The 14,243-nt window shown below is 48.7% G+C and overlaps 1 protein-coding gene across 1 annotated transcript in view; it reads left to right on the forward strand.

Moving 5' to 3' along the window:
* ONECUT1 (one cut homeobox 1) overlaps positions 1 to 7,703 on the forward strand; it is a 21,391-nt gene extending 13,688 nt beyond the window's left edge. The window contains exon 2 of the mRNA XM_083850043.1: positions 792 to 7,703. Within this exon, the coding sequence (XP_083706169.1) occupies positions 792 to 1,084 (293 nt within the window). The 3' untranslated portion in view covers positions 1,085 to 7,703. The remainder of the gene's footprint in view (positions 1 to 791) is intronic.
* Positions 7,704 to 14,243: the final 6,540 nt, after the last annotated feature.

Raw genomic sequence — 14,243 nt, forward strand, 5'->3', positions numbered from 1 at the left:
ATTCCCACTCAGCCTCGTAGGGCTATTACGTAGTTAAACTCCCAGCACTAATGGGTATTTTCAAAATTTAGACTCTCGGTAACAGCATGTTCTGAGTTTGAACAGACAATGATAAAAGCATTTTCTAACATAAATTCCTTATATTTTTGACAGCTTATAATGTATTAAAATTTAAAATTTTATACTTGCATTTAGTTCACATATTAAAGCAAGGCAGTAAACCTAGGGGCTGCCCTGACATGCAGATGCGGGTGCTGCCCACCAGGGCTAGGCCTGGAGCCGTCCCCATGCAAGGGAGCTGGTGACAAAACCGCAGGGACACGTTTGAGCCTGTTCCATGCCAGCTCCCTGCCCGTCCCACAGCACCCTCTACACCCACCTCACAAGAAATGCGCTCTGCACCCCCTGCACCCTCTCCCAAGTAGCGCATCGGAGGCACCCTACTGACCTCAGCCGAATGCAACAGGCCCCCATGCTGGTTCTTCTAACCCCAAGAAGCCTATGAAATATGTGAAATGGGCATTGCAAGGGGTGAGAGGAGCCATTGCAGAGGCAGGTGGCTGAAAGGCCATGTCAAATTGTTTTTCTCGTTTACAAACCTTACAGCAGCCTGGATTCGTGTGAGTACCTGTTGGTGGATCCATGCAATATGCATGTAACTTGTATCTGTGTTATCTCGTGTCACACATCTTTTCCAAATGTGAAAGCTGAAGTTAATGTTCCTTTTTTTTTCGTAGTTGTAACTTACTCCTTTGCCAGACCTCTCCAACCAGTGCTCTCTTTTTTTGCAGCATGCAAGAGGAAAGAACAAGAGCACGGGAAGGACAGAGGGAATACCCCCAAAAAGCCTCGGTTGGTCTTCACGGATGTCCAGCGTCGAACTCTACATGCAATATTCAAGGAAAATAAACGTCCGTCCAAAGAATTACAAATCACCATTTCCCAGCAGCTTGGGTTGGAGCTGAGCACCGTCAGCAACTTTTTCATGAATGCACGGAGGAGGAGTCTGGATAAGTGGCAAGACGAGGGCAGCTCCAATTCAGGCAACTCATCTTCTTCATCAAGCACTTGTACCAAAGCATGAAGGAATAACCACGAACTAAACCTCGGTGGAAAAGCTTTAAAAATAAATAAATAAATAAATAAAGACAGACCAGGACCTCAAGATAGCAGGTTTATACTTAGAACTATTTGAAAAAAAATGTTATTTATAAGTCCAAAGAAACCAAAGACTTATTTCACCTGCATTATGACTTTGTTCTAAGACACACGCTTTAGTAGGATGACGACTTGCAAAAAATAAAACAAAAGAAGACAGCGAAATGGAGTGAACAAAGTGGAACACAAAGAGAAGAGAAAACGACCACTGGTCTCACACCTTCGTCCATGATCATCTTCACCGTCCTTGGCTGTTTAGTGGTTTGGAGCATAGTGATTTCTTGTCATTGAAGGGACATCTTTTCAGATATGGCTCTTCATTTCCACAGCGATTGCCATGAAGGTGTGCAGTGTATCCGTACTGTGTACACGCCGGTGGTTAGGGACTGAGTCAGGGCTGGTCTGCAGAGAGGGTTGTGCCACAGCGCGACCGGCAAGGCGTGGAGTCGTCTGAATTCATTTGAACGGTAGTGTGATTTTTGCTGTTTCAGTGTTTGAGCTTCCCCGGCAAGATGCCCGGAAACAAGTTCAAACTAGGCAAAGAAATTTTGAATGGTACCTAAACCAGTGCATTCTCTTTGTTTGTTAAGGAATGTTCAGATTTAAAAAAGGAAAACTATTCCATCCATAAAAAATCGACTAGCTACCAAAGAACACATTTAATAATTATATTGCAGGTATTTTATTGCAATGATTTTAATATTCCAAAGCTATTTTTACACAAAATACTATGTAGAGTTATAGGTATAAACTAATCTAACTGTATAACACATAAAAACTTGTAATCAAGACTGTTATTTGCCATTAGTAATACCACACTATCGTTTCTTTTCATGATCAGCAAGAAAGAATGCCAGCAGCGGTGGGGCCAGCGTCAGGTGGGGGGCTGGTGGCCAGGGGCCGCATCCATCGCTGGTGCCAGTGGCAGCAGGCGGCCTGTGCTGCCCCACGCGCCGCCCCAGCCCAAAAGAGACAATACACAAAAGAGAAAATCTGAGGAAACCTAAAACCACAGGGCCCCGTGCCTGATCAATGCTCATTGACGTTAGTGAGCTGCTGCTTTTTTTTTTTTTTTCTTTTTTTTTAACCTATTGACTTTCCTAGGCGAAGGAATAGAGATAGCTTTGAAGGCTCGGGGTCTTCTCCCGTCGAAAACAGCGGTACGACAGCAGGTAATGTTGGTGGGAACAGCTCCAACAGGAGCTCCGGGAGTGCTTTTGGAAAGCCAAATTATGGTTCCTCTGATGTCAGTAGCAAAGTCCCCATGACACCAAGGCACAGCCTGTTGTTCCATGGCTTCATATCTGTGGGCAGCAGGCTGAGCTTTTGTTCTGTGCATTCTTTCTTGCTCATCTGTTAATCAGGATAATGCATGAAATAGTTTAAAATTTGTAGTTGAAAAGCTTTAATTGCTCTGTTGCTAACAGAACCTTAGAAGATAAACCATCCCTTCCCTACTCCGATAAAACTAAAAAGTAAAGCATGCAACATCTGCATATTAAATTTTAGTGTAAGGGGAAAATAGACTTTAAAAACCATACATGTGCCTGTTAGATTTCTAACCGGTGTTCCAAATTGCTGTAGTAATTCTATTAGTTAGAATTCCAAAGTAACCAAATATGCAGGTTAGGCCCAAAGGATTAGAAATAGGTAATCTTACTTACACCCTTTTTTTTAAAAAAAAAAAAAAAAAGAGAGAGAGAAAAAAAAAGTCAAGGTAAACTAGAATCCAGACAATATCAACAATGCAGGTTTTGGTGATGAAGCCCGCTCAAATATTAGCAACACCAAAGTTGAGCACCTTTGTAGCACCATTGATTTCCCAAGATGACAGGGTCTAGTCAAGTTTCACGGTATACAGTTAATTTCCAGTAAGTATTTAGAATTTAACTATCTCTTTATTAAAATAAAGTCAAATAAAACCAAGGTTTTGGGCAACAGATATTTCTCCCCATTTTTCTATGTTAAACCCAGTTTAAGAATGGCAAAACAAATATCTATTCAAATGTAATCTGTGACGTTTTACTGCCCCTAGCTTACCTTAAATTTTAGCGAGCTTTCTTTTTAGTGTTCCTTTCCCACCGAGGCATAATTGACAAATAAGCTCACCTATAAAGTATCTTATGAATGCAGTTTCATTAGTGTGAGATTGATAAAGGACAGTGGTAACTAATGTTTAAGTTTTTTCCAGCAAAACACTGCTTTGTAACGTACCTATAGTTTAGAAAAGAAAGCCTTATTTATTTAAAACTTGAGAATTTAAAAATGCAGGGAAATTCAAAGTACATTGACGCATTTTTTAGTATTTCCATTGTATTGTCTTTAGAGACTACTTGCTGAAACCAAAGAGAACTTTCATACCAGCATTAAATTTGCACCCAATATGCAATTTCAGGATCTCTGATACACACCCACCCACCCACACAAGCCCCTGAGTAGATCTGTGTATACACACACGCACACACATTTTTCTGTGGGTGCATATGTGTATACATGCACACACATATATCCACACACGCCAAAACTGATGCACAAGTTGTAGATTTTAAGTGCTAGGGTTTTGTTTTGTTTTTACATGTCCGTTTAAGTATCTCTAAACATTTTGTTTATTTCCTAAGCCATCAAGAACAAAACCACTCTTCCCCTAAGCAATATGCGCCTCATACTCTAAATAGACCGAGAACACACTTTTCTTTAATTGAGTTCAAACCATGAAGCAAACAACTACAGGAAGGCTCCTGCCGTGCCCCGGGCGCGCTGCCCGGCCCCATGCCCTGGAGCCCAGGCAGAGTGTGCCGAGCAGCCCGGGCCCGCTGCTGTCGCTTCCTGGCTGCCCGCCTTCTCTGGCGCTGCGCTCGATGCCACGCAGAAAGTCTTGTCTCCATCGCGTTAGCGTTAGTCTGCCTGGTCACTTGGGTGAGATCGGGACTTTATTCCTGACAAACTGGAAAATAGTTTCAGATTCCAAAACCAAAGGACCTCAAAATCTGCCAGGAACAGTTAGGAGAGGAGCAGAACCCGAAACCGCCTGGGAGCATCGGGAGGCCGGGCTTCAGCCGTGGGTGGCCCCGCGGGCATGTTTGGCTCGCAGGGGGCAGCCCACGCTGACCGTAATGGCCCCTGGGGAGGCCAGCTGAGCGGTGAAACCTCCACATCCATCCCCATCCTAAACGGCACCATTAGCTTTCCAGGGAAAACAAAAGGCTCCCAGCAGGCACTGCTGCTCGGTTCGGCCCCTCGTGGCTTCCCGGAGGCCTCGTCCTCCTCTCCTTACTCAGGTAAAGCCAGGCGACCAAGAGCGAGGCAGCCGGCGGTTGCAGGCCTCGCCCTGGGTCCGGAGCAAGCCGGCGGTGGTGGCAGCACTGCCGGGGTGCCGCTGTTGGGCCCAGCAGCACCGCTGGCCTCCCGCAGCCCTGGGATGGCCCTCCTCGCCCGAGCTGCCACGCCACGCTCGCGCCCTGAGGAACGGTCCTTCTTTCTACTACTCTTCCTCCTGTCCTCCTCCTCTTCCTCCTCCTTTGTACATAAGGATGAAAACTATGCATTTAGCAAACAAAGAGAAAGCACTTACCCTTTTCTATCCAGCTGCGTTTGGGTGCATTCAAAGGTCCAGAGGCTAATTTTGAGACTTTGCTTAGCCTTCTGGTTTATTATTATGGTGTGGTTAGCTTTACAATACATTTGGTAACTATTTGCTAAAGACAAAGAAGCAAAAGGTAAGGAATAGCTACTTCCACGTGTTTAAAAAAAAAAAAAAAAGAAAAAAAAGAAAAAAAAAAGTGTGTAAAGATCTACTATTTATAGTGTGAACCAAAGACGCTACCTCACTCGATTTCCATTGGTGATTTTAATCACATTGATGATACCAAAGAATACCAAAGATTTTTCATGCACGGCCTCGGTCTGTAAAGGGAACTCCTCCTCCTCACCTCCCCGTCCCTCCCACCCTGTCCTCGCCTCCACTCAGTGTGTAGACTTGTCTTCTCCTTAATCGTAATGATGGTAACCTGACGAATTCTTACTTCTCTTACTACAACTGCTACTACTGACGATGATAAGGATAATAATAATAAAGCTCTAGGCAAACATGTTGCAAACTTTGTAAACTCCTAGGACGAGTGCCTTGCTTGAACCAAAGTGTTAAACCGCTGTTGACCTCTTTATCTCTCACCTTATACTCTTTGAATACCTCAGCCTGTTAGAAAGGCCACTAATGAAAAAAGGAATAATTCTTCACCGTGGTGCTTTTTGCCGTGCAACCATGCAATGAAACTTTCTTTGATACCAAAGGAAAATGTTTTTTTCCACTTTCTTGCTGACAAACCAAAGGTTCCTTCCTCCTTCCCCTGCAAGCAGCGTGAGTCCCTCAGCCCAGACAGGCCGTGCATTGCTTTTACCAATTCCTCCAAATACCTCATAGTAATAAATCGTTAGGGTTATGTTGTATAGAGAGTCTATGTGATAAGGCAGAACTTACTAGTTTGATAATTGTTAAGGTTACTTAAAAAAAGCTTTATAATTCTTATTTATTTTGTAGGGGTTGTTTTGTTTGTATGTTCCTTTTTTATTGCTGTGGTTGGGTTTGGGTTTCTACTTTCCTTCTTTTTTGGCAGAACTTCTCTGTTATACTCAAGGAAGATCCTATTCCTGGAAATGTTTCAAAGTGGGTAAAGATCGCTGTTTGCAATGAATGCAAGAAAGGGAAAAATGGCTTTGATTTCTATTGTTTCGGTTTGGATGCTTTGTGTTTGCTAGTCAATGTTGTTTTCACAGGGTAAAAAAAAATATTCTCTGCTGTGATAAATGGTCCCTATTTTTTCTCTATAATGTGCTGTGATTTTTAATTTAATTACATTTTGTATACGCTTATTTAATCACTGCTTTAATTTATGACTATGTAGTTTAAAAACGAATTGTATATAGTAGATTCAAAAATGGCCAAAGCTTTATGTTACAATCTTTTCATTCTTGATGCTGAGATAAACTGAAGGAGAGTGCTTCTCTTGACTGCAGGGTGTATCTTCAGACTTGTCTTGGCATGCACTTCGACGCGTGTTCCAAACACTGCCAGGTTATCCCCCAGGCCTCCCTTCCCCCAGACTTGTACATGCCAAAATGAGTGTTTCAAGGTCGTGCTTTTGTCATTAGAAAGCAGAAAGGCATTATTAGTGCGTGTATTATTTTTCCTTTAATTTATTTGTCTTTTTCTAGAAAAGGTTCCTTTGTGGGTAAGACCCGCGCATCCAAAGAATTTCCAAGTTGTTTAACGTTTCAAAGCACTGGCATTTGTGAGAGACTTTGCTGAGTTCTGTTTTCCTTTGCCATTCGCACAGGGAGTGCGAGTAGCAGGCGGGCACCCCGGGAGGGCGGCTGGCCGGAGGCTGGTAGCGCCACTCATGGGAAGGCCACGGCCGGCCCCCGGTGGGCTTTACCTCCCCGGGGGACAGCCTGGGGTGGCAGGGGGCAGTGGCAGCCCAGCTGGCAGTGCCCACAGGCTGCCACCCTGTCACCCGCGGGTGCCAGGCCCTGCGAGACAGGGGGACGGGGGGAATGGGTCAGGGTCCATGCAGCGCCACCAGCCTCCCCAGGACGTGCCCAGGCTCAGGGACCGCGGCGGAGCCATGGTGCGCGGTGGCAGGTGGATGGGCAGAAATGTCACCGTCCCGCATGGGGACTGCCACCGCGCCCCCTGGTCAGCTCCAGAGTGGAAAAGCAGTTTTGAGTTGAAAAGAAAAAGAGTACTGACAATGATAATTCTGCAAAACTGACGGTGGCATCATGGCACAGAAAATAGGATGCCGCTCACCTGTGTTTTATTTTGCGTAAATAATAGATTCTGTTTCAACTGAATGTGGTGTACTGACATGGTTTGTGATGGATGTAAATATTTCCTTTCCATGCACAGTAGTTAAGCTCCAGGTGTTTGTTGTTTTTGTTTGGGGGATGTCAGAGGGGTTAAGGGAGGGAAGGACAAGGGCAGGGTTTGAGCTTTCGGTCAGAAGTTACACTTTCTAGTTACATTTTTATACTTCAAGTATTGAAATGGGGCAATAAAGATGCTCTGAAATGCAGGATCATTAAATGGTCTGTCAGTAAGCATTGGCTAAATGTCTGCTTTTACTACATAAACCAGTGCCGTGCAAAGAGTTGCGTTTCCCGCAGAAGGGGGAGGCCGAGCATTACCCACAAATCCCGCGCTGGCTGTTAGCACTGGGCAGAGCCGTGCGTAGGAAAGGGAACGCTCCCTTTTTCCGTCCTCGTGGTTGATTTCTCACGGTGCGTTCCGCGTGTGCCGCACGCCTGCTGTGGAACCGTTTCCGTGTCGCGAACGGCCCGAGCGGCAGCACTGAGCAACACCAGGCGCTGCGACCCCTCGTCCTCCGCTCGCTGGGGGGCTCGGCCTCCTCGCCCCCTGTCCCGACCGGCCCCGCCCCTCCCGATGGCCCCGCCCACCGCGCCACACCCACCCGCAGGCCCCGCCCACAGCGCCGCACCCATCCATTGGCCCCGCCCACTGTGCCGCACCCATCCATTGGCCCCGCCCACAGCGCCGCACCCATCCATTGGCCCCGCCCACTGTGCCGCACCCATCCGTAGGCCCCGCCCGCAGTGCCGCACCCATCCGTAGGCCCCGCCCCCTCCGCTAGGCCCCGCCCCCTCCCGCGCAGCTCCGTGCCCCCCCCGCGGCCGCTGCCCACCCGCGCCAGCTGCCGCCGCGCAGGGGGCGCCCGAGACAATCAGCGGGGGGGCGAGGGGCGGGGGGTCCTGCACAGCCCCGGGAGGGGAAGCGGGGGGGGGGGGGGGGGTTGGGGAAACAAGATTTTGATAAAAGACCCCTCCACCGTCATCTGCAGCTCGCCCGTTAGGAAGCAGTCATAGTTCAGGCGTTGCATCTGCATTTCAGACCGCTTGTTGTACCTCGTTGCGGTTGGTTGCTGGTATTTCCTCAATCTCTCTCCTAGTCAAGCTCTTCTTCTTCTGTATTTTTGTGTGTAGCGACAAGTGTGATGCGCTAGGCATTATCCTGCTTTGTTTCTGAGTATCTCCTGTACTGCGTTACGGTTTCATTAAGTTACTTTTTTTAAGCTTTGCTACTGTTCTCACTTTATGCCGTGCAATATCATCTGCTGTGTTTGCTAAGCAAAAAAAAAAAAAAAAAAAAAAAAAAAAAGGAAAAAGAAAAAAAAGAAAAAAGCAAGTGATGATGTCATCATGCTTTTCAGTGTTAAAATGTTTCAGCGTTTATGTAGTCACAAAAATGTAGTAAATAAAAGGTTGGATTTTCCAGCACTTTAAATTTAGCTATCTCTTGCCTCCTTTTGTGTCTCCTTGTGCCAGCACCGGGTAGTGCCTGAGCACAGGGGTGCTTGCGGTGTCACAGGTAGGGGCACCCACGGCTGGGACAAGCGGCCCCTTGGGCTGCATACAGTGCCCCGAGCACCCGTCCCCTGCGTTTCTCTAATTGAGGGGAAAAAAAACATGAAGAAAATAAGCGAAGCATGTAATCTCGGTTTCCTTTATACTGTCTTAGGGTATGGATGTCACCAGACTAATTCACAGAGGTGTTTCCTTTCGTGTGATGGAGTCCGCCTCGGGCCCGCAAGATCAATATTTAATTGTTCGAAGGGATATTGTATTCCTTTCCTGTCACTGTTGTTAATGCCTCCGCTCCCTGTAATCCCACAGGGTCTTTTCCGAGGGATCTGATCGCAGAGATTGCCCATTGGGAGGCAGCCCCACCGCGAGGGATCCAGCAGTGCATTGAGCCCCCTTCTCCCCAGCCCCTACTGAAGTGCAAAGTGCCACAAAATTTAACAGCTTTTTGTGGAAAACAGGGTTGCGGCGCTGAGAGGAGGATTAAAACTTCATTTTCATCCCATAAATCATGGCATCAGCTGCCTTTATGGGGGTGGATGGTCTGCACGCTGCTGACAGTACTTTCCCTCTGGAACCACCCGCAGGCTGGGCCCTGCCGTGCGCCTTCGCTGTACCACGATGCTGAGAGGGGCATGGGACACCTCTGGTTGGGTCTCACACCACCAGCAGTCCCCATCCAGGGCAAGCACAAACGTGAAGGGGAGATGGGAAGGTCCCGTTCCCAAGTCAGAGGTGCCCTCCCCACCAGAAGCCATCCCTTGGGGGGGACTTGCTCTCGGCAGCACCACATCGGCCAGGCCTGGGCCGCCCAGGCTCACGTGCAGCAGCCCCAGCACGCCTTGGGGGTGAGGCCTCGCCCCGCATTCCCTTCTCTCAGGAGTCGCTTCGGTCATTCGCTGCCCTGACCCCATGCACTGAGGGGGGCCTGGGGTGTCTGTGACCCAGCTCCCAGCAGCTGCGGCCCCTTGCCTCAGATTGCCCCGGGCCAATAAAGGCTGCCCCGGCCCACCTAGCTCCCCTCAGCTGGGGCCTGTGCCTGGTGAGTGGGGTTGGGTATGTTCTGGGGAGAGCACGGGCTTGTTTAGGGGCAGCTCTGAGCACTTCAGGGGGTTGTGTTTGGTTGAGCAGGGTGGCGGTGGTGTCTCAGGCACACGGTGTGCAATGAGGCGCTGCTGTCAGTGTCATGAACTAAACCATGGGTGCTGAGAGGCTGAAGCGGGGTGGAGGGAGGTGCTGCCTGTGGGTTTAGGCCCACCTCCACAGCAAGGACAGGGATGTGGCCATCAGGCATGAAGGGGCAGTTGTGCACTGGCTGCGCTGGTGTTTGGTCACCCGGACTGCTAGCAGCCTTTCCCTTGTTCTGGACTTGTCACAGACATGGCAGGAAGCATGGCCCAGGCTCGGGGCCCCAGGTGGCACCGTGTTGCTGGTGCCACTGCCCACAGCCATCAGCCCAGGCTGGCTCAGGCGAGTAGTGCCCAGCAGGCCCTAGGCGGCCTGGAAGGGTTAACAGGCCAGCACCCCGCAAGGTTTGGAGTGTCTGGCAGCAGAAGTGGGACGCAAGTGGGTACCTGGGGGTGTCACTGCTCTCATGGCACTGCAGCCCAAGTCCTGACCACTGTGGTGGCACAGGCAGGCTCGGCCTCTGGCACTCTTGTTGCTCTCCTGGAGAACAGGCACTGAAGCTTTTCTCACCCCAGGAAAACACAGGGATTGAACAGAAAGCTCAGTGCATGCCAGAAGCCCCAAATCCTGTGGTTCTGCATAGTGTGACTACTGCCTACCATGCACAGCACAGCAGGCTTGGGTAAAAGGCACTGAAGCATCTTCCTATCAGCTCCTCTTAACAGAGGACACTTCCAAAACTCGCTCTTGGCATTGTTCAGTGAGGGCTGGTGGCAGGAGCTGTGGGGGGAGAAACGGTCACGGAAGCACTGCGTTCACTGCAGACACCCTGGTGATGCAGGGACAAGCCAGCAAATTACTCAAATTACTTGAATCTCCCCAGTGGTGCGCAGAGATTCAATCTTGGTATGGCATTAAATCAAGTCAGTGACACAGATCAAAGGATGCTGCTTTAATCACCCAGTTAGGCCTTAGACATCATTAGTTACTCATTATGATGTGTTGATGCCGGCACTCTCCCTAACAGTTATGTACACTCGCTACCAGACATTTTTCTCATCAAATGGGATGTCAATACCTTAACATCTTAATGAGTTACAGTCAATATCCATTGCGATAAAGCCTGTGTTTTCTCATGATTTCATCTACCCTTAGGGTTTTGATTAAAATGGCAGCTTTTTCCAGGTAATTGATTGAGGAATTATGGAAATTCCATGTAGGAATGAGCACACGTTGCTGCTCGGGCTCCAAAAATCTTACACAGTCTCCAAGCAGCTAGTGCTTCAGAGATTGTAAGGGAGTTTGCTATTTTAGTATAGATCTGGGTATGGTTGCTTTATTCTTTCCCAATCACTCATCAAACAATTTTACTACTAAAGAAAGTAATTAAAATATCCAAAGGTGTACTGGCAACTGCTACAAGCAAATCACTGGTTTGCAAAGGTCTAAGGGTCGAGAATAAGCGTTGCTGTCGGGTGAATGCTAGTTCAGAGGGGCATACAGAAAACCAAGGTTTCCTGATTTACTTCATTGGCAAAATGCTAAATTGTTTGCAGAAATGTGAGAGCAGCCAGACCAAGCTGCTGGTACAAGTATTCCTTCAGGTTCAGTATTGCTCATAACACCATGTGAAGTGAAGGACTCAAACCAGCTGAGCAAGGACGAGCCTCGGCTGAAGGCAAACCTCCTACTGTGCCAGCAGCCCGCACTCCCCTGTCTGTCCTCAATCCTCTGCGGTGCCTCCTGGCCACGCTTAGGTTATCGTTGCCTGCACTCTGACCTGGCTCCTTATAAATATGTTATTAAAACAAGCTGTTTCAGTAATGCCCTCTAAGCAAACTTCAGTGACGTTTGTGATGCTTCTCATAACAACAGACCCAGGGCTGCAGTATGGGGCTTGAAAGCCGCATCCAAATTGCCTTTCATTTCAAAAAGCTCCTTTACACAGGAAAGGATAGCAGAGGTTTCCTGTCTCTAACCTAAATCTTGGGTTAGACATTTCCGTGCTGTTTATGGCAGTGTAAGACTGGCTGTTGGATTCACAGGAATAAGAGAAAAATTGTCATATTCTTAGCAGTCACTGGAAATAGCAAATGAGTTGGGATTCATGTTGGAAAAGGCCAGCTGCTTCCTCCGGAGCTCGGCAGACCTGTGGTGGGGACACGGCTGGTCTTGCTGGTCCCTGGTGCTGCTGGGGCGATGCCCTGCACGGGGCCACCGCGCTTCCCCCAAATGATGCAGGCGGTGCCATGCTGAAAAGTGGCAATGCCCTGGGTCCCCCTTGGGGCTGTCTGATGGACGCCACTCCCGATGCCCTGCTGCTCCTGGGGGGGCACTGGGCTGCAGGGGTGGCTCTGCGGGGCCAGGGGACTGTTGGCAGTGTCCCTGCTGGCATCAGCAGAGGGTCTCAAGGAACAGGCTGTAACCACAGCCCCAGGCCTGCTGGGGCTCAGGAAAGGGTCCAAGCTCCTCCAATTCAGACATGGAACCTTTTGCAATGAGTTTACATCTCTCATTGTGAGTATATATTCTATTTATAGGTATTTTTAAAGAATATAAAGTGTAAGCCTGGCTGAAGAGTGATCCTACAACATGCAGGACTGAGCCCACTCCCTGGTCCATTCCCAGAGCTGCCCCGCTCCGTGGATCCTTGTGGGATGCTTGCAGGAACGCCTGCCTTCAGGTTGACGTGAGTGCCTGTCCCCTGCTTCATCAGAAGCCTCACGAAACAAGCCTGGTCCTAAAGCCCTGAGTGCTAGAAGTGCACAACTGAGAGCTGTAACCTTCACTTGGGAAGGGAGGGAGGCAGTATGCTCCTGGCTGTGACAACCATAGCAATGATGTGATGGCAACCCCTAAGCTGCCAGAACCATGAGGCACATCAGACACACCAAATTCACTGGCTGCATTTATTCTTCTATGAAAAGTGAGTGCCTTGAGTTTTGAGGGTCTCGCTGGCCTGGGACTGGCGGTACTTTCCCAAGCCCCCAGGTTCCTGCCTGCCCGCCCGCGGGGCAGGTGGCTGCCGAGCAGGGAACTTTGCATCAGGCTTCGCATCGGCTGGGTGCCTGCAGCTGCTTCGGCTCCATCTGCTCCTGTGGGAGGCCAGGCAATTAGCTCCCAGCTGCATGTCACTCACGGCAACCAACAGATGATATGTTCCCTATTATCCCTTTAATTAGGGTATGTGTGGTGTTAATAATAATGCATTATATATTAATTTAAAAGGGTTGTTTCAATCTCAGGCTTGCTGCGCAGGGTCATCAGTATGAGGATATGCATTAAAAACAGATTTAAAATCCCCGAAGCGTTATACCGCCCTGTTTTTTTCAAGTCACTTGACCTTAGAAGTGCTTTAGATTGTTCCTTTCTTATATTTCATGTAGTTTTTACATTGCACCTCACTTGGCAAACACTGAATTGCAGGAAGTCATGTGCAGCAGGAGACAGAAGCAAGACCACGGCGTCTGGGTGTCAGTACTGTCTCACAAGGAAGCGAATGGCAGTGCCTGAGGTGCTGGAGGGGCCCCACAGCCGTCACCCAGGGATGTGCTCCCTCAGGCCAGGCAAGTGTGCTCACATCTGTGCTCCTCTGCTGCCACCCTTTTGGCAGGAGGTGCCCTTCCTCAAGCTCAGCATTCATTTGGGAGCCACATCTTGCAAGAGAAATGCTGTTGGCTCAAATCAATCCAAATAGGTCAGCAGCTAGCTCCTTCCCACATGGGTGCACCCATCTCCATGTCTGCAGTTCACAGCCTGGCATAACAACAAAAAAACAGTGCCAGTCCTGGTTCCTGTGAATAAATACACAGCTGCAATCTGCAGCACCTCCTCGATCCCACCAGGCTGCCTGCAAATAGCAATTAGACCCCTAGGAAAGAGAGCAGGGGGGTTGCAGCCCGAGGCTTGCTGTCGGTGTCCTAGCAACTCCAGCCCAGAAATGCCATGGGGCTGGGAGTAGGCACACTGCTGCTGCCTGCCCGCTGCTCCCAGCCCTGCCACCAGGCCTGGGGCTGGCTCAGCACGGAGCAGTTTCACCTCCACCTGCTCCACCGAAGCAGCATGCTCAGCACCAAACCACCTGACCTCCAGCTGCACTTCTGGGGTCAGCAGTGGATTAAAACAGAAGTCCTTGTCACTAGAGAGTGAGTGATAGGGAACCTGGGGTGTTTTTCCAGCTGTAGGATATATGACAGCGTGGTGTAGCATCCTTCTCAGGCACTATTCCAGCAAGACGCTTGGGTATGTGCTTAATTAAATTGTGTGAGAAGTTTCAAGGGCTTGAAAGCATGCAGCTAAATGTTTTGCTCAGGACTTAATATTAATGCCTCAGTTTCCCTTCTCCAACATAGGGAAAGAAATATTTACCTCCCATACAGACTGCTGACAAGCTTAATTCAATCTTACTTGTAAAGTGCATTGTGGGCCTTGGGGAGAAGGTGCTATAAAAAAATCACTGAATATTTTTCTGCTCTCCCTGGCAAAACAGCACTTAGCTTTATATATTATCCTGCTGGTGATACATCTCCCTCTGGCTGACAGCAGGAGCAATTAATGTGTATAAAACAAAGGGACCGTTTAGA

Source organism: Anser anser (genome assembly GCF_964211835.1).
Source record: "Anser anser genome assembly, chromosome: 10".
In the NCBI taxonomy this organism is placed as follows: domain Eukaryota; kingdom Metazoa; phylum Chordata; class Aves; order Anseriformes; family Anatidae; genus Anser; species Anser anser.